The sequence below is a fragment of the Chelonia mydas genome, chromosome 1 (assembly GCF_015237465.2).
Source record: "Chelonia mydas isolate rCheMyd1 chromosome 1, rCheMyd1.pri.v2, whole genome shotgun sequence".
Lineage (NCBI taxonomy): Eukaryota > Metazoa > Chordata > Testudines > Cheloniidae > Chelonia > Chelonia mydas.
The window spans coordinates 291,332,900-291,360,843 of record NC_057849.1 but is presented as its reverse complement, the minus strand read 5'-3'; the positions used below and the strand labels follow the sequence as shown (position 1 = coordinate 291,360,843).

The window sequence follows — 27,944 nt, the reverse complement described above, 5'->3', positions numbered from 1 at the left end:
GAGAAAGGGGAGAAATGCAGGATTGTTCTCTACAACATATTTTAAAGTGTTCTGTCCAGTCTTGTATGAAACATCTTCAGGATGGTGTTTCCACTTTTTAGCTAAGTTACAAGACATCATATAACTTGATGTAACAAACAAGACATGTACCAATGTAAAGAAATATCCCTTTTTGTTTTGTTTAAGGTGACAGTAGATGCCATCAAGCAGTAACAAGTGGCAGAAATCTACCCTAGGTATTCCACTCCTGTCATGTTTTAGTATTGGGGCACTGTGGCAGGGGTGGCCAAACTGTAGCTCGTGAGCCACATGTGGCTCTTTTACAGTTAAAGTGCAGCTTGCTGAGCGCCCAACACCCCCCTCCATTCTCCACCTACCAGATGGGGGTGTGGGGGTGAGAGCTCAGGACTTCTCCCTTGCAGTGCGGTGGTGGGGTAGGGGCTTCTCCACAATGGGGAAGGGGGTTTCAGGGCTTCAGCCTCGTGGAGTGCATCTGCCAGGGCTGGGGGCTTCAGCAGGAGCAGGGCTGAAGCCCCAAGCACCTCAGGCGACTCCCATGGGGCTGAAGCCCCAAGCCCCAGCAGCTGCACCCCAGCCCTCGAACTTCTGAAGATTGTCATATGTGGCTTGGAGGGTCAGTAAGTTTGGCCTCCCCTGCACTTTGGGGAGTTCTTTACAGATTGACTGCTACAAGGTGATCAGAACTCCTGGAGGTGCTGAGTGCTTTCAATGCCCATTGGTTTCAATAGGTGTTGAAGGTGTTTAATAGCCCCAGGTATTGCTCATGATGTTGTGGGATCAGACCATATGATAAGAATGTTGTAGAAATCATTCTTCTGAAGGAAAATCTAGACAGTGATCACTAAAGGCTCATTTATTTTTTCTTTTCTCTTCCCCTCCCATGCTTTACAATCCCATTAGGGACCCTGCTGTGAAGATCTGACACTAACATAAGGAACAGCCAATAATTAGTGCTTTTATAAACCCATACTGTAGTTTATCTACATGAAGTTTAGACTCTGAAGTCAAGTACGCAATATAGTATTAAACTTACGAAAATGCTTCTTCTTTTCCCATAAGAAACTTTATGGCAGAGGGCAGCTCATTTTTTACTATGAAGAGATAGCTCAGCATTGCTGGGGGAAAATGAGACAATTTTAGAAAGTAGACATGATATCTTGTGGAATGAGCACATAGAAGGATACTGGACACGGGTTCTCACGCCAATCCAAAGTAAATACAAGCTGATCTAAGGCAAAGAAGTTTAATTGATTCTGAGATACTGATCCAAGCTGGGTTTTCCCTGATATGTCATTTCAACAGACTACGCAGAGAATATTACTTTGAACTGCACAACAGAACACGAGGGCCCCCAAAACATCATTGGGAGAATGACAAATCTGACAGGCACAAATGTATGTGCATTCCTTTGTTTGCTCTTGTCTTTTATACTCCCTTTACCTCCAGTATTCTGGAGAGAAGTGGATCCAAAAACAATCATTTTTCCTGGGGTGCCAAAGACCTGCTCGCCAAGCTTTTCATACACCATGCAGCCTGCGTAAACCAATTGGAGGAGAAATCAGAAATCAGGGGTGACAAGCAACTGTCAAGTCAAAACATTTAAGATTCCTCTTCATTCAGCTAATTTCCCCATCCATGCTGCTATTTCTTCCCTTTTCACAAAAATATGGGTCTCTGTTGTAACTGACAGGAGTCAAGCAAGCTTATTTGGAAATATCCTCCTCACATTTTTAAATGTCAGGAGTGGCTACCAATCACTTTTTGAAAGTTGGAACTCACAATGAGACTATTATATCCCTTTAATGTAAGTGTCCTCATGACATTTAAAAACCTGGCATCCTGACGTCTTAAATTTGCTCCCTCAGTAGGAATAATATAAGATTTAACGGAAGATAATATTCAACACAGCAGGGATCTGCAAGCCAAGGCTTTGGCAGACAAGCTAGAGAGACACAACACTGCAATGCTCTAATTTTATACAGTTTGACTAACTGACTAGATTAATGCAGAGAGGCCAGACTGTTCATTTAAATTATTATTTTTATTTCCTTATGATAATATATTAATTTGAGTTCTCATTCTCCTATACTTCCTGTGAAAGAAGGAAAGTATGAGAACTATAATTAAATATTCTTTGTTTAAAGTCTGTCAAATTCAACTAGTAGCTAGACTGTCTATTAATTACAAGATGTTCCAGTTGAATTTAGCAATTTTTCCCCCCAGTTGTGGCTTGGGCTGACAGAAAAGGTATAGCATTAAGAACGCAAGAGGATATGCAGTGAGAATGAAAGATAAATATTTCAGGTGTTACAGTGCACAGATTATCCAAAAGAGGTGTCTCTCAGTTTGGGTTCCTCACATTCTCTCCTGGTTGACATTTTCTCTTTAAAACTCACATGAACAAGAATAAAATGCAGTTTGAGTTTTAATGCAATATCTTCCTTAGCAGCCTAAAGCCCAGGACCCAAATTTTTTGCGTTTCAAGGACACAAATGTGTGTGCATCTGCATGCCTAATTTGAATATGCAACTGCTGCCATTGTATACACAGTCATGATAATTGTGTACACAAATTAGGTGTTCAAATATGGAAGCATTCTCATGCATGGGTAATTTTGAAAGTTTGGACTAAAAGGTTATAACCTCAGGACATTATTCTTAGCCTATGTACAGTGAAGGGTTTAACATTACAATGGCACACTTTTATATACGTATTTAGAGTTATATATTGTGAGATCCTTGGGGCTTCTTCCCTATATGGAAAGTACCTATTATTATACCATGGGTACTGTTGGGAACATCAACTCTATTTTAGTGATGTCATCTTATCCCAGATAAGCTTCACTTTACAGAGTTTCATTATACTTCGAATTGCAATCTGCAGATTGTAATGCAATAAAACAGTTTGAGTATTTCCTTCTACTTCACTAAATGGAATTTCACTGTATCAGAATTCTCTGTGAATTGGTTTGACTATATCTTTTCTTTATAGCAATGGGCCAGATTCTGGTCTCAGTTATACCAGTATAAATCTGGAGTAAATTTGACGGCTTCTGGCCCAGTTTCTCTTTTCCTTTTCAAACTGAGAAAAAAACCCAGCCATCTTGCTTTATTCTGAACATCTTTCACCTCTTGTTCTTTTCCCTCCTACTAAATTGATACATTATCATCTCAAATTACCTGTTTCCTTTGAACATATCAACAGGAGATTTATTGAATAAATAGACAGAAATGTCACTGAAGTCAACAGAAACCTAGAAGAGAGTGAAAAATAAAATGTATTATAATAAAATAATTCCTTGGTGTTGCAATTTTGTACATATTGGGACAGATTCTGATTTACACTAAGCCACCTTCATAATTTCTGGCAGTGCAAAGGGGCCCTAAAGTAAGTATAAATATAACTGACACATGCTTTATGGCTTCTTTACATTGCTATAGTGTAAAAAGGGGACCTAGTATAAATGAGGCTCTGGCCCATTAAGTCTTATATTGAAGGCCTGCAGAGATCGACTTATGGTGCTCAGAGTTTATAGCCTATTAATTAGTAACGCCTCCCACTTTTAATCTAACCCAAAATAAAAATCTCCTACCATCAAAGCAAGATGATCTAGTCAGAGCAGCTGTGAGCCCTATGCTCCCAACTACTTAGTCTAATGATCTTTCTAAAATCTGAGGCACAGAATTTTATCTGTTTATCTAAGGACATGAGGGCCACATCCCAATGTTCCTTCCCAAGCCAAGTTCCAGTGGATATTAACGGTATCTGCTGATATTGTTGTGCCTGACTCTGACAGTGCCACTGGGAAAGCAGGGGCAGCACTGCCCCAAGTAGCCCTGCCAGCCTATTGTAGAGGATGCAGAGTGATCTCCCCCAATCTGTGCACCATTCCAGCTCTGCTCTGGAGTGGAAGGAGATGTGGTTCTTTGCCCTGACACTAGCATCCCTGTTGACACTAGCCTCACACTGTGTGCTCCCCAGAGTGGTGGTCTCTGAGCTACAGATGTTGAGCAGGGGAGACAGCAGAGACACCCCTCCTCTGAGGTACTGCATGGCACTGGCAACTCCAGTCCCTGTCCTTGCACTGAGAGAAGCAGAGGCTGAAGGGTTAGCTGCATCCTGCATTACAGTTGGTACTTCCTGCAATGGGGCATCCATCATTTGGCCCCTGCACTGTAATCACTGGTTTGCAGAAAAATTCGGGAATTAAAGTGGGAATGAATGCTTAGTCGATACTTGCAAAGGGCTGAGCAGCACGCCTGATAACAAGGCAGTACCATGGGCCAAGTGCACAACACTACCTTTGCTCAATGATCCATCTCCTGTAGACCAGGGAACAATTCAAGCACTGTGTGTTCCTTTTCTCCATGTACAGTTACACAGGCTGATTGACAACACATTTTCATGATATGTGTAAGGAGTATTAAAACAATCTGTTGGCATTTCTATCATGACAAAATGTCTTAGGACACCATCTAAACAAATCTAAAATTAAACAGAAAACAAGCTGCTACAATAGATGACAAAAACAAGTCTTTTCACTGAAAGGAACATGCGGGAATGACAGTTTGAAAACAATGTTTTCTTCCTTAGACTAGATATATTTCGGGGCCAAAATTATGGCTGCTCTTGCCATGATTGCATGGCCTGGGGTGTGGGGTAGAGTGGAAGAGGGCACAAGAAGCCCCATTCTTCTCAGTATAACTGTACAGAACATGCCACAATGATACAGACAGCATTAGTCGATCTTAAGGGGGCATCAAACACAAATGGCACTGCACTTCCCAAAGGAACTTGTCCACTTTGCCTGCATTGTACATTGTAATGCCTCGAGGGCAGTGCTGGGAGAGCGCACACTGAACCTTTTCATAAGGTGGAGTAAGTGCTGCTGCTGAGCATGCTCCCTCCAGAGACATCATGCATGTTTTTGCACTATGTGGGCATAATGTCTCCAGCCATTATTGCTTGGCTGTTGAAGCTAGTCACTTGGCTAGTCATTGCTTGGCTGTTGAAGCAAGCCATAACTGAGCCCTTAACATTAAACTCCTAATTTGCTGGCACCAAGCAAAGGGCGTTTTCATGGAGGTAAAAATAACAGCTGCAAGCCAGCCAGGTGGTGATCTGATCTGTTTCCTTACTTCCCCTCGGGAGTCTCACAAGTTGCTATGAGAAACATGTCCTTTTTCAGTAAAGCCATATTAAAAACCTCTGTGTGAGGGCTGTGGTTTAGACAGACTAGTGCTAGTAGCATCCCATAGAATGGAATGAAAATATTAGTTCCCCTCACTTTTAGCAAACTCAAAACATAAGCAGTGAAGCTTTGGCAACCCTGTAGTATCAAAATTGTTCTCATGTTTCACATTTTGTCCAGTTTAAAAAAGTGCTGGCAACCACATAAGAAATCTGGGCAAAATTCTCATCCCCAGTCCAAGCCAAGTGTATAGCTATTTGCAAAGGACTGACGCAGAGCTAGGGGGAACAGAATCCTACCTCCCACCCTGGGAAGGTATGCTGTCTGTCCACAGCTGCTTCCTTCACTCATCAACTGTAGCAACTACTGCGGCCCATTGCACTGCAGAGGCCTGGGCTTTGTGACCAGAGAATCTGTGAAGTTGGTGGATTAACAGGCCACACATCTGCCACTCGCTAGCACTGCCACACAATCCCCCTTGGCATTTCACTGGGGATCAGGACACAGCAGAGCTCGGCTCAACCAGTGCCAAAGTCTGCAGAATCTTCCTCCAAAGGTCTCTCTGTGGCCTGGCTCATGTGCAGCCTTCCAAACATTCTGCAGCCATGAGGATTTTCTCCCCTGTTGCTGATATGGAAGAGTCTTTCTATGGCATAGCTCATAGTTATTAGCCATATTAGACTGTAAGCACCTATGGGCTCTCATCTTATTTTACACCTGCAAAGCATCATACCTACCTATGGCGTTAAGTTACACAAATAATACATAACAATAGTGTTTTTGTTGTTTTGTTTATTTTGAATTCAGTATGCAAAGACTATATGATCCTGATTCTGACCTCAGTTGTGCAGGTGGTAAATCAGGTTTGATTCTACTGGAGTTAGTGGAGTCATGCTGGTGGAAAAGCAGGCCTTCATTTGCTTAATTAGCTTTTTAACACACAGGTTTCCTTTTCCATCTTTGTTTTTTACTTTTAGATCACAGTGCCTGGTTCTCTTTGGTAACCAAAGTCTACACAGATCAAAGCAGGCTTAGAAACATTTTAGACCTGTGTAATTTACAAGTAATGAATACAGCAAATTCTGTTCAAAATGCAAAAATGCAAAAATAATAATACATGGTCTCTGTCTTTAATCACTTGTAAAGCAACGTGTGATAAAGATAGCACTATATATTTGTTGGAAAGATTCATTTGATCAAGTTGTGAGGAAAAAAATGTATTCTTGATCGATTGGATTCAACTCTCTGCATTGCAGGACATAGGAACATTTTAAACGGTGCTCTTTATTTGCCACAGAGCTCCAGAAGTCACATTAGGATTTTGTATCTCAAAGACTGGTTTGATGGCTCATTCCCTGCTAACTTGCCTCTCACTCTCTAACTTATTACTAGCTACTTCATCTTTGCTCTTAATGGCTTTGTCTATGACAGTGCTAACATGACTGAAAACCATTACAGAGCTAACAAATGCATGGCTATTAAAATAAATATCTGCTATTAAATCTTCACAGTTAATTAAGTAGAGAATAATTCTGTTCTTTATAGTACAAAAAATGTACTCAGCATTCACCTTAGCTAAATACTTTGTTCAACATGGGTAACTCCACAGATCTACCCAGTATTTGATTCAGGACAAGTCCAACTACTATCAAAGATCATTATAAGCCTCTCTAGGGTTCAGTATCATGTATGTGATCTACTTCTGATAAAACTGCTTTTATCTCGTTTAGAGAAATGTAAGCATTCAGGAGATACACATCTCTCAACTGAACCCTGGAAACAGAATGCTTTACAGAATGTGGTGTTAGCTTCTTGTTAGTGCTAATGAGTTCAATAGCAGTAGGTGTGTTGATGAGAGGAGCAGAGAAGGCTGTGAGAGTTTACAAAGAACTAAAGTTTCAGTGGAATCAGAATGTAATTAGACTAATGCTTTGGACTGTTCCAGGGTTTTAACCCAGTCACTGTGACACAGATAGTTCCCATCCATACTAACTTTTAAAGCGTAACTGGACCAGGAGCTGATTCCTAATTTGGTTACAGTTGTAGGGTAGATAGGACCCTGAACTCTCCAAAGCAAATCAATTCCCAGAGTGAAAATCAGAATGATTTTCTCTTTTCAGTGGGTTTCAGATTACAGGGCAATCTTATACTGCACATACATAAAACAGATATTTGTAAACTGATATAAAAATTTGAAGCACTTCTATCATGTTAATTAGAAATCACTGATGTAGCAATAGCTCTGTCCACTTCCGTTTTTAATTTGACATATAAGCTAGTGAGTTTATTTTTAATGAAATGTTTGTCAGTGCTGCAGTAGCAAAGCAGTTCAAAACATCCTGAACTGATTTGTATCTTTTCATATTTTAAGTTTCAGATCTGTGTCTTGGTACCATGTGCTAGATCTCAGAAAGGAAAATCGAGGAAACAAATCTCATGTGCTTCCTACCCATCATCCCCCCCCGCCCCCCCCCCCCCCCCCCCCCGCTGTGCACAAAAAAGTATGAGGGCTTGTACGCACTAGCGGTTACTTCAGCATAACTTAAGTGACTCAGGGTGTGGAACGGCATCCCCCTGGAGTGATGTAAGACACTGACCTAAGAGCTGGTGTGGACAGTGCTATATCAATGGAAGAAGCTCTCCCACCGACATAGCTACTGCCGCTCAGAGAGGGGGAGTAATTATGCCAATGGGAGAGCTCTCTCGCTTCAGCATAGACCAGTAGTTTTCAAACTTTTTTTCTGGCGACACAGTTGAAGAAAATTGTTGATGCCTGCGACCCAGTGGAGCTGGGGATGAGGGGTTTGAGGTATGGGAGAGGGCTCAGGGCTGGGGCAGAGGGTTGGGGTGAGGGGGTGAAGGCTGCGGAGTGGGGCCGGGAATGAGGGGTTCAGGGTGTGGGAGGGGCTCTGGGCTGGGGGTTGAGGTGCAGGAGTGGGGTCAGGGCTCTGGGCTGGGGGTGCAGGCTCTAGATGGGGCTGTGGATAATGGGTTTGGGGTGCAGGAGGGGGCTCTGGGTTTGGGGGTGGCTAGGGGCTGGGGAAGGGGATTGGGGCATGGGCTTGCCTCCGGCGGCTCCTGGTCACTGGTGCAGCCAGGGTGCAGAGGCAGGCTTCCCCGCTGTCCTGGCACCGTGGACTGCGCTGTGCTCCGGAAGCGGGCAGCAGCAGGTCTGGCTTCTAGCGGAGGCATGCAGGCGGCTCTGCGTGGCTCTTGCCTGCAGGCACCGCCACCCAAGCTCCCATTGGCCGGTTCCCAGCCAATGGGAGCGTGGAGCCAGTGCTCAGGGCGGGGCCAGCGCGTGGAGCCTCATGGCCCCCCTGCCTAGGACCTGGACCTGCTGCTGGCTGCTTCTGGGGCACAGCGCGGTGTCAGAACAGGTAGGGACTACTGGTTTTTACTGGCCGGCCACCAGGGTCCCTGGGTGCTGAGCAGGGTGACCCAGTGCCTTGCATGCCACGACCCAGCACTGGATCAAGATCTGAAGTTTGAAAACCACTGGCATAGAGCATCTGCACCAGCAGTGCTCCAGGGGCGCAGCTACATCAGCACAGCTGTGCCGCCGTAGCGATTCTAATGTAGACTAGCCCGCAGAAGAATCCTTCAACACTGAAAAAGATCTCATTTTGTATGATGCTGTATCTTAGTCACCCCTTGATCATACGGCCTCAAATGTTCACAACAAATTCTGCTCTGGTCCTTTACCTGAGCTACCACATTTCAGGCCAATCTGATGGCTTTCGTAGATTTTAGATTTTGCAAAACGCAGCTCTGAAAACTATGTGAACGGTGACTTCTACCAGTGCAGCTAATCCCAGAAGTATGGGTGTAGCTACACTAGTACAAAAATCTACAATGTAGGCAAGACTTTACATGAAACCTTCACTATGGAGCAGTTAGATTCCATTCCATAATACAAAGTTTCTGTTAAATACTTAAAATGAAAAAGAACAACCAATTCCAAAATGTAGTAACCCATTCAAGGTCAAACCAAGTCGCCTTAGAATGAGTTGCCAATTCAATACTGGTACTGAACATTTTTCAGATGTGGCTTATTCTATTTCTCCCATCAGTGCACCCCTAAATTTCCCTTTAGTATCACTAAGATTTATGAATAATTCCCAACTGTTTTTTATTAACCCTCAGTCACTTTTGAAAATGAAATGTATTATTCTGGAACCCAAAACAACACATCTCAGTGATTTGTTGGTAAGTGGCAATGGTTCATTTTTAAACTATAACATTCTCCTGCTTTATAACATGCCTCCATTTTGGTGCAGACAAGGCATTCTACCTCAAATCTCTTTTTCAACTGAAGTCCTGGCCGTATTTTTTTGGCTTTTTAGTACTCTAGTGTGGCAGGCTGAAAAGAACTGTATTTTAACTGTATAAAAATTAAACATCCAAGTCTTCGGATTGCATTGTATGCATTTGAACAACTGGAACTCTTCAGCTTTGTCTGTCCAGCTGTTCCTTACCCTGTTTTTAGGGCAAATACTGAAAGAGCCAGGTGTCTGGGGCCAAATTGCGATCTGCCTTGCCACTGCGGGTTATGCCTTGTGTGATCCACCTGAAGAATAGGCACAATAATGGTCTCTAAGAGCAGGGACTACTTACTCCCTCCACACTGCAGAAAATAAATCACCTTAAAGGAGGTAGGGACCAGGAGAAACCATGGTCATGCTTCTCGTCATACCAGCCAGTGGGACCTTATAGATGGGCCCTACCAAATTCATAGCCATAAAAAATGTGTCACAGACTGTGAAATCTGGTCTCCCCCGGTGAAATCTGGTCTTTTGTGTGCTTTTACCCTATATTATACAGATTTCACGGAGGAGACCAGCGTTTTTCAAATTGGAGGTCCTGACCCAAAAGGGAGCTGCAGGGTGGGGGTCGCAAGGTTATTTTAGTGGGGTCACGGTATTGCCGCCCTTACCTCTGCGCTGACTTCAGAGCTGGGCAGCCGGAGAGCAGCGGCTGTTGGCTGGGCATCCAGCTCTGCAGGCAGCAGTGCAGACGGAAGGGTGGCAATACCATACCATGCCATCCTTACTTCTGCCTGCTGCTGGTAGCAGCCCTGCCTTCTGAGGTGGGCTCCTGGCCAGCAGCCACTGCTCTCTGGCCGCCCAGCTCTGAAGTCAGCACTGCTGCCAGCAGCAGCGCAGAAGTAAGGATAGCAGTACTGCAAACCCCCTACAATACCCTTTCAATACCCCCCACCCACAACTCCTTTTTGGGTCAGGACACCCCCTACAATAACAACACTGTGAAATTTCAGATTTAATTAGCTGAAATCATAAAATTTACTATTTTAAAAATCCTATGACCGTGAAATTGACCAAAATGGACCATGAATTTGGTAAGGCCCTACTTATAGACAATGTCATATGTAAATCCCTATACACGCCAGGCAGTTTTGAGAGAGATACAATTTGTCTTAGTGCTTCCCCCTGCGTGGAGCGGCTCTACACTACCTCCAACAAGTTGTACAAACTGCATAGCCTAGCCCATTATTTGTAAGTTATCATTATTATATTACATAGAGTGCTTCTGCTGAAGGATTTTAATTTGCTTTGCTTTTCAGAAGTAGTTTCACACTATGTAATCACTAAAATAATAAGTGTTTGGATTTGTGATTTGCTCCCAGCGAAGGCACTGGCAAAACTCTCATTGATTCTTGGAGAATAGAACGGGTCCATAATCACTGACATTTAGCTGCTCACATATTAAAAATACCTAAATGTAGCCTACTATTTGTGTCTTAATAGAAAACTACCCTTCTGGGCATCTTACTCAGGGAATGGGTAGAGAAAAGGAGTGAGATTCTGGGCCTGGACATAGAACACCCAAAGATTCACCCAAAGGTGTGTGATTCTTTAAATTTTGTTTTTTAGGGCTCTGGGAGAAGTAGGATAACAAATTAGTTATTAAAATATAAATTGGGTAGACTATTCTCTTGTTTATAAACTAACATTTCTCGTACCATTTCTTGTCCAAAAATGCTCTTTCTAATACTTATACAGCTTGGAGACTCCAAGTGAAATCCTGGCTTCATTGAAGCCAATGGCTAAACTTGTATTGAATTCAATTGGTCCAAGATTACACCTCATGTCTTTTTTACTAATCATTGTGATACATTCATATCTAAAACCCATGACCAAAATATCGAACTTAAATATCCAAGTCCATGTTTAGTTACCTAAATCATTGGTCTGGGCATTAGCTGCTGCTACTGAAGCCAGCACCTATGAAATCCAAGCTAGTTATGTATGCAGCCTACTTCATTTAGTAAAACTGCCCACTGCGTTTTGAATAGTCTATAAACAACCACATTCTCTCTAAATGCAAACATTTTAAAATCAAAATGAAAGTGTGCCTAGTCCTGCTATTCACTGTGTGGATACTTACACAAAAAGGATGATTCCTGTGTTGGCTAATGCAAAGGCAAGGCCTAAAATTCCACTACCCATAATGGCATTGCTGAGATTAAAGACAGACATTCGCAATGAGGTTGTTCCTGGAATCTGGACATAGGAAAAATGGACATATAAATAGTTTAGAGCTCATTGTACAATGCACATATACTGTGAATTCCAAGTTTCACGTTATAGGAAGTAAAAGTAATTACTGCTACAGCAAAGATACAGTAGAAAAATACAAAGCAAGATTTGAAAGAGAATAAATCCTAGTGAACCTTTTCACATGGACATTCCAATTACTGCCTTGTGGAAGGGATAAATGCACTTATAGAACAGAAATAGTGTGGGCAATATATATTGCTTTAAACATTTTCAGTATTTTTAAAAATGCCTTCCATTAACCACAGGAGCTGATTTTCAAAGGTGCTGAGAACATGCAGCTCCCCCTGGCTCAGCTGGAGTTGTAGGCGCTCAGCACCTCTGAAGAGCAGATCTAAGAGTTGTATAGTTCACAGTCGACAGTATATTGAGAGAGAGACAAACAGACAGACTTACATATTCATCACATTTCTTTTTTTCCAAGTGACTGTTCGTGAGACTTCTTCGGCTCTCCCGATCCGAAATAAACTTGCTGAAAAGAAGTCGGAGAATACATTTTCTATCATGAGGACATACAGAATATGAATATACACTTTAATGCTACAAACACAGCATGATTTGATAACTGCAAAAGGGGGTCAAACTTAGCTATTTAAAGGGTTATAATGAGCCTGATGATGTTTCATTTACACTTGTGTAAATCAGGAGTCAGTGGAGTTACACTAGTGTGAGAACATTACCAGACCTAACAAATATAGAAAGCTATTCCTGGATCTTTAGTAAAAGAGAAGTACTGCTTCTGTAGACAGGATGGTAATTAATCTGCATACACATTAACAGACCATATTAGTCCAGATTCTCTGGAATGGTGTGCCTGCTCGTAGATTTCAGCTATAAAGACAACAAACCCAGTCATGGGAGGCTCATCCCACAGTAGGGGATCTTCTAGTGTTGTATAGCTACCCAATTTCTCTGCTCTTGGCGTAAGGGGTATAGCTGAGGGAAATGAGCATGACTGGGATGTTCCTATGCCCTGTAGATCCTAGGCTGCCATACAGAAGCCAAGAGGAGCTGGAGTTAAACTGTGGGATTAGCCTTGAATTCAGACAGCCCAGGATGGGGGAGAGCACATCCACCTCCTGAGCTGCATTGGGTGTTCCATGGGTGTAGCCAAGAATCTGGGCTTTAGTATTTCCATCAAAGCCATCTTCTAGGGCCCTGGCAAAGCCAATGATTTAGCTCATTGTCCTATAAAGTTCAGTTTAGTTTAGCTTAGGAAAGCACTAACGGAAGAGCTGCTCTTTAGAGTGATATAGCTGTCTTCCTCCATACTCTTCACACGTGCTGTTTTGCTTTGTCATCACAATGTGCACATTAGAAATCTACTGCCACTAGGACAACAAAAGCATCCTGCTATTTTTCTGTCCATCCCCTGCCTTTGTGCTTCACCATCTTGGAGTATATTTCTTGCATTTATTTTCTCCCACTTCTTTTCTCTGCTGAAACCTTTCAGATTGTGTAACCCTTGGCCCGGTTGTTTAGTTTTTGCAGTGTCCCTAATTTCCTTGTTAACTTACACATGGATCTCTGGGCCCTAGCTATTGCATCAACCATTATGCAAATTTAATTCCTAACCATGTGTTCCTACCCCTTTTCAAAGATTGCTTTAGATAATTTTAGGTGATTCTTTTAACAAACACCAAACCAAAACCAAAACCACTCTGGGTGGCTTTACTTAAAAAATATCATCCACAACAGTTCCCTGCATTTCAAGGCATTCAATGAGCTAACATCCTCAGGTCAGGGACATACAGTTCTAATTTAACTGTAAATATGTAATAAACTCTGAATCAAACCATGTATTATATTAATACATCAAAAAGTATTGTGGGCTATCTTTAGGGCTTTATCTCTTTGGGGGCTCATTTTTGGGAGTTATTTTTAACAATTTTTGAGTTCTATGTCGATGTCCAAAAATCCAGGGTTTGGGGGCTCTTTTTGATACTGTAATGAGAAGCTTTTTCAGGTACTTCCCAAAGGATCTATTTTCATTTTTATTATATGTATAAAAATGAATTACGTGTTAGATTAACCTTTGCATCCTTGTTATTGAACCTCTGGTTTAGCATTTAGTGTTTGTTTCCTGGTGCATTTTAACATAGTACTGTTTTAAGCAGCACTACATTAGAGCACACTAGGGAACCTTTAGTGCACACCAGCAGAGTCTACACAAACCAATTAATGTGTGCTTTAGAAATCACACCCCATGGTTTGCATTACTGCTCCACGTAGGCAGGCCCTTAAATACAAGCCAGGGAGCACGGACATTGTCTATATAAAACAAACTGCACATGGGGTGAAATCAGCATGAACTGAGTAACCGTTTCTGGGGGTTTTCTGGTATCTATTGGATAAACACTGACTTCCTTTACTTATTCATTTTATTTATTTTTTTAGTACCAGGGTGTGTGTGGGTGTGTGTGTGTGGGGGGAGTTAATCAGTGTTTACTGGTTAAAGTCTTAAATCAGACGCCTTAGTATATTATACCTCTGCACCTTTCAATGTAAAGTTCTATTAAACTTCTCACTTCCCTGGCTATGACCTTCTTACTGGCAATACATGATGAGACTGTGGTGTTGTTTTAACTATGGGCCATATTCAGATAGCTGTATATCCACTGTCTTCAGTGGTGTTATATGGGGGATGCATTTAGTCTACTAACTTTACAGTTCTCTTTAAAAATGATTTTCTGTGCTCTGTTTGTGGTTTCTGAAGGATACACCTCTGATGGAAAATATCTTGAAAAGTCTTAGTCATCATCTCTCCTGTATAATTCCCTTTTAAGTTTACCCCTTAAACCCAGACAAACTTAGACACATATATTGCTGTTAAAATGTACTTAATCCCAATGCTAGTTTTACAGATTTGACTCACATCTATCAGATTGGTCTGACTTAGCTTATCTACATCTGAATCAACTATTTCATTTCTCATACATTTTAAAAACTATCCATTTTCAGAAAGTTACAGCAAGTGAAGACAGAAAAACAGTTGCAGTGTCAATGCCAAGAGTCCTGAGATCTGTTGGGGGTAGACAGCAGATTCCCCTTACAGTTACATACGAGGTGCAAATCAGCCACCCTCTTTCTGAGGGAGAACCCACATTTTACTGCTCAATATGCAGATTTTTTGTTTTCATTTAAAATAGAATTTGGCCCTGGGCTTCTAGTGAGTTAGAACTTGTATACTTTCGATGTATTTTTTAAGCCACATTGCTGAATGTAGGCTGTTGAATGGGAAAAGTTTACATGGCACTCAGATGCTCTCACTGAAAAACCCTGCATGTCATGTAATAAGGAGCACAGAGAGGAGCTTTGTTTCCTCTGGACGTGTTGCTAGGAATGTCTGAGGGGTGTGCTTGCTTCTGCGAGTTAGAGATTCTGCCTTTTTCCAGACTTAGAGTTAAGACAGAGACAATATTTCCTATAATATCATCTTTTTCCTCCCCCTCTGCTCAACCCTAGCGATTAGTCCATTTAATAATTATAGAAATAAAAATCCTGTTGTTTATAGGTTTATTATCATTATCATCCTTTATATTAAGACTCCATTAAAATAATTTATAAAGGGTTAATAAATGAGTAATACATATTTTAAGATTGTTACAGACCTGAATAGTATGCATTATAGATGGTTATAGGCACATCTACTGAAGATGTTACAGATAGTTATAAGCAGAACTGCTGGGTGGGAATTTTCCATATAAGAGATTTTTTTTTTGATGGAAGATGCAGTTCCCATAAAAAATGAAATCCTCCACATGCAAATTTCAGTTTTACCAAAATTTTGCAAATTTTAATTGGGAAAAATCAAAATTAATTATTTTGTTTAAGGGCTGTTGGACCACAATTGAAATATTTTTGGTTTGGTGAATTGGCTCAAAATGTTTTGTTTAGAGTCAGTTCTATAATAACTGCATTTTTCTCCTGTGCCACATTGCCTCAAGGGGGTTGAAGTGCAGGCCCCAATTCTTCCTCACAGGCTGGGCTCCTGGCCTGGCCTACATCTCCCATGATGCAACACAGACTCCTCTAAGACTCTGACCAAGCTGTTTGTATATCATGGGATCACATGACAGTAGGTGCATCATGGGAGTAGTAGTCAGGCCAGGGAGCCTGACCCTTAGGGCAGAATGAGGGCATCGAGTTTCCGATCTACAACTCTGACGAGGCAATGTGGCACCATCAGAAAATGTAGTTTAATGTTGAACTGACTTGAAATGAAGCACTTTGGGTCAGTTCAACAAACTGATTTGAAATTTTTCAGAATATTTGATTCTCTGAAAAAAATCGGTAGTTCAATTTTTTGTCCCAATTTGGGATGAAAACAAATGCTGAAATACTGGAATTTCCCACTGGATGAAAATTCCTATTTGTCCTCAGTGCTAACTATAAGCCGTAGTTATAAGCAACTGACCTTTTGGATTTTGTAACAATTGAGTATTCATTTCTTAAGACATCTATTAGTCTTTTATTAACCCTTTATAACTGGAAACTTTATAAATAGAACCATAACATAAAATGTGATAATTAGCTCCCACAGAGAGTGGAGACCATAGTGCAAAGTGCTACACAAACACACAGTAAGACAGTCCATGTTCTTAATGCCTTTATGACTTGTTAACCTGCTTGGAATTCTTTGTTTCAAGCAGTTTGTTCATTGTCAAAAGACACCATTGATTGCTGTATATTCCTGCTCCTCTTTCATTCTTCATTTTAACACTTAGTGCATCACAACTGCACATGAACAGATTTTATAAAACTCTATATATTTATAAAAGAATCTGTCAACTTAAAAATAATCAGTTCATACTGGTAGTAGGTCCATATTTGTATATGGCTCACAAAGAAGGTCTTAACCCATTTTTTTTCTCTCTATCACTGTGCTAAAGCTTAGGCTCCATCCATTTTGGGGCTCAAACGAAGTTTAAAGGACCGCATGTAAACATGGTCTTCATTTGGAGTTTTAAAAACAGCTTAGATGGTGGTCATTTGGTAAAAGTGATGTCCCTTTAACTGAGTTAGTGCTTGCCTACATGGTTCAGCAGTGTGTATTACAGGGGTGTGATTTCTAAGGTGCACTAATATGTCGCCAAGAATTGGTCCATGTAGACCCTGCTGGTGTGCACTAAAGGGTCTCTAAAAAGAAAAGGAGTACTTGTGGCAACTTAGAGACTAACAAATTTATTTGAGCATAAGCTTTCGTGAGTAGTGTAGGGAACCTTTAGTGTGCACCAGTAAGGTTTACAAGGGACAATTAATGAGCAACACGTTAGCACATATTGCCTCACCATGTAGACAAGCCCTTAGCTAAACTGGTTTTAAAGCCTGCTTAAACAAAATGGCTGACTCCACTGTGTTAAACCTAATTAGTCAGAAGTGTTTTTAGACAGTGCCTTAATTGCTTGGCAAGGGTTTCTAACTTATAGAAAGGTGACAATCCTGTATCATGCTGCATCCTCCTAAATTGATGTCTAGCATAGACACTGATAAAGATCTCCAATGTGAGCAGAGACAAGAATTCATAAGACTCTTTGTGCTGGCTCCCACTACAAAACAACCATGTCTGAGCACAACTATCATGTTAGCTGGCCTGTGGATGACCATGGTTTATTGGTTGGCATAGACCAGGACAAACTGCATTCAGCATTGTGTCAGCTAACCCAGCTACCTCACTGAGTGTTTAATCACAGTTAGTGATAAGAGGCGAAACACAACTTTTTCTTGCCTACACAGCCCAAGCTGTGTTCAACATCATGCCAACTAACACACTAGCAATTGTGTTCAGACACAGTAATGTGCTGTAATACAGACCACGTGCATGGTTAATGGAGCACCAATAAGGGGATGCCTGGAAGTGGGGATAGTTGGCAGTAATGAATATTTCTGTACAGACCTTTCACTAGGAAACTCAGGGCTTGTCTACACATGGAGTTGTTCCTGATTAACTTCTGGTGGGTTACGCTAAACAAGTACTTGGCACTCTTATTTCAGAATAAGAATGTCCACACATGGAGTTAATGATAACCAAGAACAACTTAATTTGTAGACAAGCTCTCAGTGTCATAATGCAGGTGGTTAGTTTCAAGTTCAAACACAGAATAAACCCATCCAAGTTTATATGAGATTTTATTTTTAGGCCTACAAACCTTTAGTTGAAGCCCAAAGCAATGTTTGGCTGTGTCTGGAGAATTTTTCAAGTGGAATTTTGTGATTTTGTTTTGGTTTAAAAACAGACACTAGTGTCTGTTGCCTCTCAGGCAGATCTTCCCTCAAAAATCCTTGTAAACCTTGCTTTGTGTTGAACCCTCATGAAAACATATGCCCCGCAAAGAGCTGTAAGTAACTCAGGCTTAATGCAAAACCAACAAGCCAAAACAACCAAAAAAACCAAAAACAAAAAAATTGTGGAAAATGATAGGTCTGATCCAAAGCCTGTTAAAGTCAATGGAAAAACACCTACTGACTTCCGAGGGCTTTAGAGATTCACTTAGCCCTAGGTCACATGTGAGATGGCACCAAAGGTGGCACCAGATATAGCCATCAACCTGCTACTATACAGGAGAAATGCATGAGTCATAATGGTGATTGGAAGGGACAAACAGCCTCACCTCAGTCCCTGGAAAAATTATGGAGCAGGTCCTCAAGGAATCAATTCTGAAGCACTCAGAGGAGAGGAAAGTGATCAGGAACAGTCAGCATGGATTCACCAAGGGAAAGTCATGCCTGACTAATCTAATTGCCTTCTATGACGAGATAACTGGCTCTGTGGATGAGGGGAAAGCAGTGGACATGTTGTTCCGTGACTTTAGCAAAGCTTTTGACATGGTCTCCCACAGTATTCTTGCCAGTAAGTTAAAGAAGTAGGGGCTGGACAAATGGACGATAAGATGGATAGAAAGCTGGCTAGATTGTCGGGCTCAACGGGTAGTGATCAATGGCTCCATGTCTAGTTGGCAGCTGGCATCAAGTGGAGTGCCCCAAGGGTTGGTCCTCGGGCCGGTTTTGTTCAATATCTTCATTAATGATCTGGAGGATGGTGTGGATTGCACCCTCAGCAAGTTTGCAGACGACACTAAACTGGGAGGAGAGGTAGATACGCTGGAGGGTAGGAATAGGATACAGAGGGCCCTAGACAAATTGGAGGATTGGGCCAAAAGAAATCTGATGAGGTTCAGCAAGGACAAGTGCAGAGTCCTGCACTTAGGACGGAAGAATCCCATGCACCGCTACAGATTAGGGACCGAATGACTCGGCAGCAGTTCTGCAGAAAAGGACCTAGGGGTTACAGTGGACGAGAAGCTGGATATGAGTCAACAGTGTGCCCTTGTTGCCAAGAAGGCCAATGGCATTTTGGGATGTATAAGTAGGGGCATTGCCAGCAGATCGAGGGACGTGATCGTTCCCCTCTATTCGACATTGGTGAGGCCTCATCTGGAGTACTGTGTCCAGTTTTGGGCCCCACACTACAAGAAGGATGTGGAAAAACTGGAAAACGTCCAGCGGAGGGCAACAAAAATGATTAGGGGACTGGAACACATGACTTATGAGGAGAGGCTGAGGAAACTGGGATTGTTTAGTCTGCGGAAGAGAAGAATGAGGGGGGATTTGACAGCTGCTTTCAACTACCTGAAAGGGGGTTCTAAAGAGGATGGATCTAGACTGTTCTCAGTGGTAGCAGATGACTGAACGAGGAGTAAAGGTCTCAAGTTGCAGTGGGGGAGGTTTAGGTTGGATATTAGGAAAAACTTTTTCACTAGGAGGGTGGTGAAACACTGGAATGCGTTACCTAGGGAGGTGGTGGAATCTCCTTCCTTAGAAGTTTTTGAGGTCAGGCTTGACAAAGCCCTGGCTGGGATGATTTAGTTGGGGATTGGTCCTGCTTTAAGCAGGGCGTTGGACTAGATGACCTTCTGAGGTCCCTTCCAGCCCTGATATTCTATGATTCTATGAAACAGAAGGGGAATGACTCCTCTATCAAGAAGCATGAAAACAGCATTGCTGAATAGAATGCTATCTACATGTCATTTATATAAATAGAAACTAATAAACCACCCTTATAGGGTGGGGCCCAATCCCGCTTCCACTGAAGTCAGAGGGAGTTTTGCCACTGACTCCAGCAGGAGCAGGCTGAGGTTTTAGTGTCAATGTGGTAGGCCAACATTTGTTAAGAGTGGAACTCTTGGAAACTCATGCTCTTAGAAGAGATGAGGGATGCAAGCACTGTAGTGATACAGTAGCATCCGTCTTCTGTTAGGGCCCTCTCTGGATACCTGTCTACGAATGCATCCCCTGGCCGAGCTTACAGCCATGCATCTCCATGCATCTGAAGAAGTGGGTTTTTTACCCATGCAAGCTTATGCCCAAATAAATCTGTTAGTCTTTAAGGTGCCACTGGACTTCTCATTGTTTTTGTGGATACTGACTAACACGGCTACCCCTCTGAGCCATGGCTCAAAGATTTTTCATTTTGGAACCCGCCCCACGCCCGGTGAGCTGGTTTCTGGAATGCTTCAATCTACTATGAGAGGCAGAAGAAGGCTGAGAAAAGTAGGGGAAATCTTTTCCGTTCTTAATTACATTTTTTTTTTGTTAATTTGCCCCCACTCTGACCCAACTATTCTTTTTTCCCCTCAGGCACCCTGCACCATTTGAACTCCTCCTTCCCATCTCCATCCCCACCCTGAGCTTTGCTGCCCTTCCAGCTGCAGCATATGCTTTGATGGTCAATGTCAGCTTTCACTACTACTGCTGTTTAAAACATGCATAAGATTCTCTTCACAGAGACTTCCCCCACCATTGGTAGAGGAGTTTGCACTACACTGTGGAACAGCGGTGACCCCAAGAACCCCAGGGAATAAGTAGGAGGCCAGGGACTTCTGTGTGAAGACTCTGGATCACTGGTATCTCGCATGACTGCACCTGCAGAAGTCACACTGACAGAGCTCTCACAGCTGGCAGCTGCTGCCCCAAGCACTTCCCCTTAAAGGGGTATATCCACTGTGGTGGTGGATGGCACAGAAAGATAAGACACCCAGTACTGCATTGTCTTTGCACCCTGAGCTTCACAGGAAGGGCTGGCTGACAGTGTGCATCCCCCACTAGCCTGCCCACTCTTCCCCCAGCCTGATCCCTCCTCCTGCATTGATCTCAGCACTGGGAAGGCTTTTGGCAAGGTATGGGGAAAGAAAAAACTCTTCCACAGAGGCAGCTGACACCCTTTTCACACCGGGGTCAATCTCCTCCCCATGCAGATCTAAGCAGTAAAATCAGCCTCTAAGTGCCTGTTCCTGCAAACATTTGCTACCTATTGTCTGTCAGTAGGGTGGCAGAATAAGGCAGTTTTTGGTCCAGATCCTGTAAGTAGATCCATGAAAGTGGACACCTGAAAGTACTCCAGCAGAGTCCCACTACAGTCAACAGGACGGTATGTGGGCACAGGGGTCCACACTAACCTAGTTACTTGGGAAATTTGGGAACCTTCAACTGCTCCTTTTCTTTCTCTCACACCACCTTTGTTCTGCAAAATTTGAATGAAGTTTCAGAGGAAGAGGGTAACTTCTTGTTTCCAGCTCAAAAACCCCACAGAAACAGCCAGCCACTCTAGTCCAACAGCAGATCCTTACCATAAATATGAAGGCTATTCAGAACCTGAAAATTTAACTCTTTACCTTGCAATAAGCTTGGAAGGGTTTATTATGACGGAAACAATATTGTTCTATTTTACTAAATTAACAAAAAGTTTATAAAAAAATAAATGCTATAATAATTTTTAAGCAAGCATGTAATAATTGCATTTTACTTTAATTGCTGAGCAGAGAATATTTTTTTCACATTTAAATTTGAACATTAGTTACAAATCGGTCACTTTTTCTAAAAGTGCATTTTCTATTAGACTTAGGAGCAAAGGTTTGATATACATTCTCATTTGCAGAGGGTTTTAAACATAGACAGGAAGATATGATCTACATTTCTTGTCAACAGCATGAGTTATAAATTCACAGAAGCCTAAAAAACATTTTTGTGGCCATTGTGGTTACATACATCAGACTGTGGAACAACCTTTATTGAAAATCCTATATCTTTGCCCAAAATGTTTCTGTCGGTCTAATGTTATTATTTTATTTTTTGTATTGTGTATGTAGATATTTTGAAATTTTAACATTTTATGCATTTTATTAGACTCATTTGAAAAATTCAAAACGGTGAATAAATTGCTACTCTGTTTGCTATATCTGCTGTTGCAACCTATGCCCAACAGATGTCACATAAGAAATTCAAATTACATCTTCAAATGGAGCATGACTCGGTAATGAATAATGCAAGAGAGATACTGAAAATTAGAATGCTGTTTTTAAACAGTGTGTTTCACAGGATAGTCAGCATCAGTGGAAAAATACTCACCTATTTATCTGGCCATTTTCTACCTCTGTAAAATCATTTGAATCATTGCTGATGTTATCATCCTCAGGGACAGTCATATTCTGCAACTCAGTTAATTCTAATCCGCTTTTGAAAGGCATCGTGAGCTAGGAAGTATAAGTATCCAAATGTTTATCCAAATAATAGTGTATATTTTGTAGGTAGACAGTAGACACAACGTGAGCTCGACAAACCTAAAATGCAGTAAGAAAAACAAGATGTATGCAGTATTCTAATAAGATTAGAGTGAAATCTATATAAAAGAATGCCTTTATCAAGCAACCTCATGTCCGCAGGAACCAACCCAGACTATATCCCAAATGTATTGTATAGGTGGAGTAAAAGGTTCCTCCATCTTAATCAGAAGTACACCTCCACTGCTTAATTTGTGCCAAGGCTTAGCCCAAGCACCTCTAGGCTTGGCAGTTCACAGCCCCGGCATCTCTGGACTTGCCACATCAGTTATGAAAGTAAAAATTTTGCTTGAGCCCCAGCACCTAATTGCTTGAGCCCTGACACCTCTTTCATTACAAATTAAGCACTGAACACCTCTCTTTAAGTAACAACATTTTGTCAATCCCACTGACTACTTATGACAGGTTTGGCTGTGTTTACATTTATAAAATAGTGAACAAATTAGTAAAACACAACTTCAAAAAATAGGTTTATAACCTAGTAGTCAAGGAAAAAGTTCTAGCCCTGGTCTACACTAGGACTTTAGGTCGAATTTAGCAGCGTTAAATCGATGTAAACCTGCACCCGTCCACACGATGAAGCCCTTTATTTCGACTTAAAGGGCTCTTAAAATCGATTTCCTTACTCCACCCCTGACAAGGGGATTAGCGCTTAAATTGGCCTTGCCGGGTCGAATTTGGGGTACTGTGGACACAATTCGACGGTATTGGCCTCCAGGAGCTATCCCAGAGTGCTCCACTGTGACCGCTCTGGACAGCACTCTCAACTCAGATGCACTGGCCAGGTAGACAGGAAAAGGCCCGTGAACTTTTGAATCTCATTTCCTGTTTGGCCAGCGTGGCAAGCTGCAGGTGAGTGCAGAGCTCATCAGCAGAGGTGGCCATGCAGAGCTCATCAGCAGAGGTGACCATGATGGAGTCCCAGAATCGCAAAAGAGCTCCAGCATGGACCGAACGGGAGGTACGGGATCTGAGCGCTGTATGGGGAGAGGAATCCGTGTTATCAGAACTCCGTTCCAGTTTTCGAAACGCCAAAACCTTTGTCAAAATCTCCCAGGGCATGAAGGACAGAGGCCATAACAGGGACCCGAAGCAGTGCCATTTGAAACTTAAGGAGCTGAGGCAAGAAAACCAGAGAAGCAAACGGCCGCTCCGGGTCAGAGCCCCAAACATGCCGCTTCTATGATGAGCTGCATGCCATTTTAGGGGGTTCAGCCACCACTACCCCAGCCGTGTTGTTTGACTCCTTCAATGGAGATGGAGGCAACACGGAAGCAGGTTTTGGGGACGAAGAAGATGATGATGATGATGATGAGGTTGTAGATAGCTCACAGCAAGCAAGCGGAGAAAGTGGTTTTCCCGACAGCCAGGAACTGTTTCTCACCCTGAACCTGGAGTCAGTACCCCCCGAACCCACCCAAGGCTGCCTCCTGGACCCGGCAGGCGGAGAAGGGACCTCCGGTGAGTGTACTTTTAAAATACTATACATGATTTAAAAGCAAGCATGTGAAAGGATTAATTTGCCCTGGCATTCGCGGCTCTCCTGGATGTACTCCCAAAGTCTTTGCAAAAGGTTTCTGGGGAGGGCAGCCTTATTGTGTCCTCCATGGTAGGACACTTTACCACTCCAGGCCAGTAACACGTACTCAGGAATCATTGTACAACAAAGCATTGCAGTGTATGTTTGCTGGCGTTCAAACAACATCCGTTCTTTATCTCTCTGTGTTATCCTCAGGAGGGTGAGATATCATTCATGGTCACCTGGTTGAAATAGGGTGCTTTTCTTCAGGGGACACTCAGAGGTGCCCGTTCCTGCTGGGCTGTTTGCCTGTGGGTGAACAGAAATGTTCCCCGCTGTTAGCCACGGGGAGGATGGAGGGTTGAGGGGGTAGCCACGCGGTGGGGGGAGGCAAAATGCGACCTTGTAACGAAAGCACATGTGCTATGTATGTAATGTTAACAGCAAGGTTTACCCTGAAAGAGTGTAGCCACTGATTTATAAAATGTGTCTTTTTAAATACCGCTGTCCCTTTTTATTTCTCCACCAGCTGCATGTGTATCAATGATCACAGGATCTTCTCCTTCCCAGAGGCTAGTGAAGATTAGAAAGAAAAAAAAATGCACTTGTGATGAAATGTTCTCTGAGCTCATGCTGTCCTCCCACACTGACAGAGCACAGACGAACGCGTGGAGGCTAATAATGTCAGAGTGCAGGAAAGCACAAAATGACCGGGAGGAGAGGTGGCAGGCTGAAGAGAGTAAGTGGCAGGCTGAAGACAGGGCTGAAGCTCAAATGTGGCGGCAGTGGGATGAGAGGAGGCAGGATTCAATGCTGAGGCTGCTGGAGGATCAAACCAGTATGCTCCAGTGTATGGCTGAGCTGCAGCAAAGGCAGCTGGAGCACAGACTGCCACTACAGCCCCTGTGTAACCAACCGCCCTCCTCCCCAAGTTCCATAGCCTCCACACCCAGACGCCCAAGAACGCGGTGGGGGGCCTCCAGCCAACCAGCCACTCCACCACAGAGGATTGCCCAAAAAACAGAAGGCTGGCATTCAATAAATTTTAAAGTTGTAAACTTTTAAAGTGCTGTGTGGCATTTTCCTTCCCTCCTCCACCACCCCTCCTGGGCTACCTTTGCAGTCATCCCCCTATTTGTATGATGAATGAATAAAGAATGCATGAATGTGAAGCAACAATGACTTTATTGCCTCTGCAAGCGGTGATCGAAGGGAGGAGGGGAGGGTGGTTAGCTTACAGGGAAGTAGAGTGAACCAAGGGGCGGGGGGTTTCATCAAGGAGAAACAAACAGAACTTTCACACCGTAGCCTGGCCAGTCATGAAACTGGTTTTCAAAGCTTCTCTGATGCGTACCGCGCCCTCCTGTGCTCTTCTAACCGCCCTGGTGTCTGGCTGCGCGTAACCAGCAACCAGGGGATTTCCTCAACCTCCCACCCCGCCATAAACGTCTCCCCCTTACTCTCACAGATATTGTGGAGCACACAGCAAGCAGTAATAACAGTGGGAATATTTGTTTCGCTGAGGTCTAAGCGAGTCAGTAAACTGCGCCAGCGCACCTTTAAACGTCCAAATGCACATTCTACCACCATTCTGCACTTGCTCAGCCAGTAGTTGAACAGCTCCTGACTACTGTCCAGGGTGCCTGTATACGGCTTCATGAACCATGGCATTAAGGGGTAGGCTGGGTCCCCAAGGATAACTATAGGCATTTCAACATCCCCAACAGTTATTTTCTGGTCTGGGAATAAAGTCCCTTCCTGCAGCTTTTGAAACAGACCAGAGTTCCTGAAGATGCGAGCGTCATGTACCTTTCCCGGCCATCCCACGTTGATGTTGGTGAAATGTCCCTTGTGATCCACCAGAGCTTGCAGCACTATTGAAAAGTACCCCTTGAGGTTTATGTACTCTCCAGCTTGGTGCTCCGGTGCCAAGATAGGGATATGGGTTCCGTCTATGGCCCCACCACAGTTAAGGAATCCCATTGCAGCAAAGCCATCCACTATGACCTGCACATTTCCCAGGGTCACTACCCTTGATATCAGCAGATCTTTGATTGCGTGGGCTACTTGCATCACAGCAGCCCCCACAGTAGATTTGCCCACTCCAAATTGATTCCCAACTGACCGGTAGCTGTCTGGCGTTGCAAGCCTCCACAGGGCTATCGCCACTCGCTTCTCAACTGTGAGGGCTGCTCTCATCTTGGTATTCATGCGCTTCAGGGCAGGGGAAAGCAAGTCACAAAGTTCCATGAAAGTGCCCTTACGCATGCGAAAGTTTCACAGCCACTGGGAATCGTCCCAGACCTGCAACACTATGCAGTCCCACCAGTCTGTGCTTGTTTCCCCATCCCAGAATCGGCGTTCCACAGCATGAACCTGCCATGGTAGCACCATGATGCATGCATTGGCAGGGCCCATGCTTTCAGAGAAATCTGTGTCCATGTCCTGATCATTCATGTGACCGCACTGACGTCGCCTCCTCGCCCGGTATCGCTCTGCCAGGTTCTGGTGCTGCATATACTGCTGGATAATGCGTGTGATGTTTAATGTGCTCCTAATTGCCAAAGTGAGCTGAGCGGCCTCCATGCTTGCCTTGGTATGGCGTCCGCACAGAAAAAAGGTGCGGAACGATTGTCTGCCGTTGCTCTGACGGAGGGAGGGGCGACTGATGACATGGCTTACAGGGTTGGCTTACAGGGAATTAAAATCAACAAAGGGGGTGGCTTTACATCAATGAGTATTTCAGGCAGGACTTCACGGAGGGTTCCAATAAGAAATGGTGCACCTAAGTAATTGTTCTTATTGGAACAAGCAGGTTGGTCTGGCCTCTGATTAATACATGGCTGGATTTACCTCGCTGCACCTTCTCTGTGAGTGACTGCAGTGTGACCTAGAGGAATGAGTCCCCTAGATGGGGGAGGGGGAGAAGCAAATGAGTACAAAACAAATCTGGTCTATTTCTTGTTTTGATCCACTCCATCTATCTTTTACATCTTTGGCTGGCAGCAGACAGTGCAGAAGGACTGCAAGCCATCCACATCTCATGGCTGCTCGGCAGAAGACGGTGCAGTAGGACTGCTAGCCATCCTCATCTCTTGCCTGCCTGGAAGAAGATGGTACAGTAGGACTGCTAGCAATCCGTATCGGCTGCCTGCTCACCATAAGATGGTTCAATAGGACTGACTGCAGGACTAAAGAGAATGACCTGGTCAAGTCACTCCAAATTTAGTCCCTGCACCCATGTCTGCCCAGGCGCTCCTGGCCGACGTGGCCAGGAGCACCTCGGACATGACGATGATGGCTACCAGTCGTACTGTAACGTCTGCTGCCACAAGGCAATGGGTTGATGCTGCTGTGTAGCAATGCAGTACCATGTCTGCCAGCACCCAGGAGACATACGGTGACGGTTACCTTAGCTGGCTCCATGCTTGCCGTGGTATGGCGTCTGCACAGGTAACTCAGGATAAAAGGCGTGAAACGATTGTCTGCCCTTGCTTTCACAGAGGGAGGGAGGGAACGGGGGCCTGACGATATGTACCCAGAACCACCCGCGACAATGTTGTAGCCCCATCAGGCATTGGGATCTCAACCCAGAATTCTAATGGGCAGCAGAGACTGCGGGAACTGTGGGATAGCTACCCACAGTGCAACACTCCGGAAGTCGACTCTAGCCTCGGTACTGTGGAAGCATTCCGCCGAGTTAATGCACTTAATGCACTTAGAGCATTTTCTGTGGGGACACACACACTCGAATATATAAAACCAATTTCTAAAAAACCGACTTCTATAAATTTGACCTAATTTCATACTGTAGACTTACCCTTAGTGTGCTAGTTCGAGCCCCAGCTAGTTGTCACGCCTTTGTGTTTTTCTCATGTTGTCTCTCTCCTGCTTTTAATATACATATAAAAGGTCCCATTCAATATAATTTTCATTATTTAGTGTCCACATTAGTACCAAATGAAGGCAACACAGGGATATCATCATTGCAGTTTTCTTTCCATGAAATAGCTTCATTC

The 27,944-nt window shown here is 43.3% G+C and overlaps 1 protein-coding gene across 3 annotated transcripts in view; it reads right to left on the bottom strand.

Annotated features, from left to right (window-relative positions):
- Positions 1-27,944, bottom strand: part of SLC38A1 (solute carrier family 38 member 1) — a 68,862-nt gene that overhangs the window by 20,270 nt on the left and 20,648 nt on the right. For 2 of the 3 annotated variants that reach the window (XM_037887676.2, XM_043548798.1), the window contains exons 2-7: positions 22,195-22,406; positions 12,187-12,262; positions 11,621-11,736; positions 3,201-3,274; positions 1,462-1,554; positions 1,055-1,136 (exon numbers count right to left, since the gene is read on the bottom strand). In XM_037887676.2, coding sequence (XP_037743604.1) covers positions 1,055-1,136; positions 1,462-1,554; positions 3,201-3,274; positions 11,621-11,736; positions 12,187-12,262; positions 22,195-22,313 — 560 coding nt within the window. In that variant the 5' untranslated portion in view covers positions 22,314-22,406. Of the gene's footprint in view, positions 1-1,054; positions 1,137-1,461; positions 1,555-3,200; positions 3,275-11,620; positions 11,737-12,186; positions 12,263-22,194; positions 22,407-27,745; positions 27,833-27,944 lie in introns of those variants that run through there. The other variant, XM_007063987.4, reaches the window with a different exon arrangement.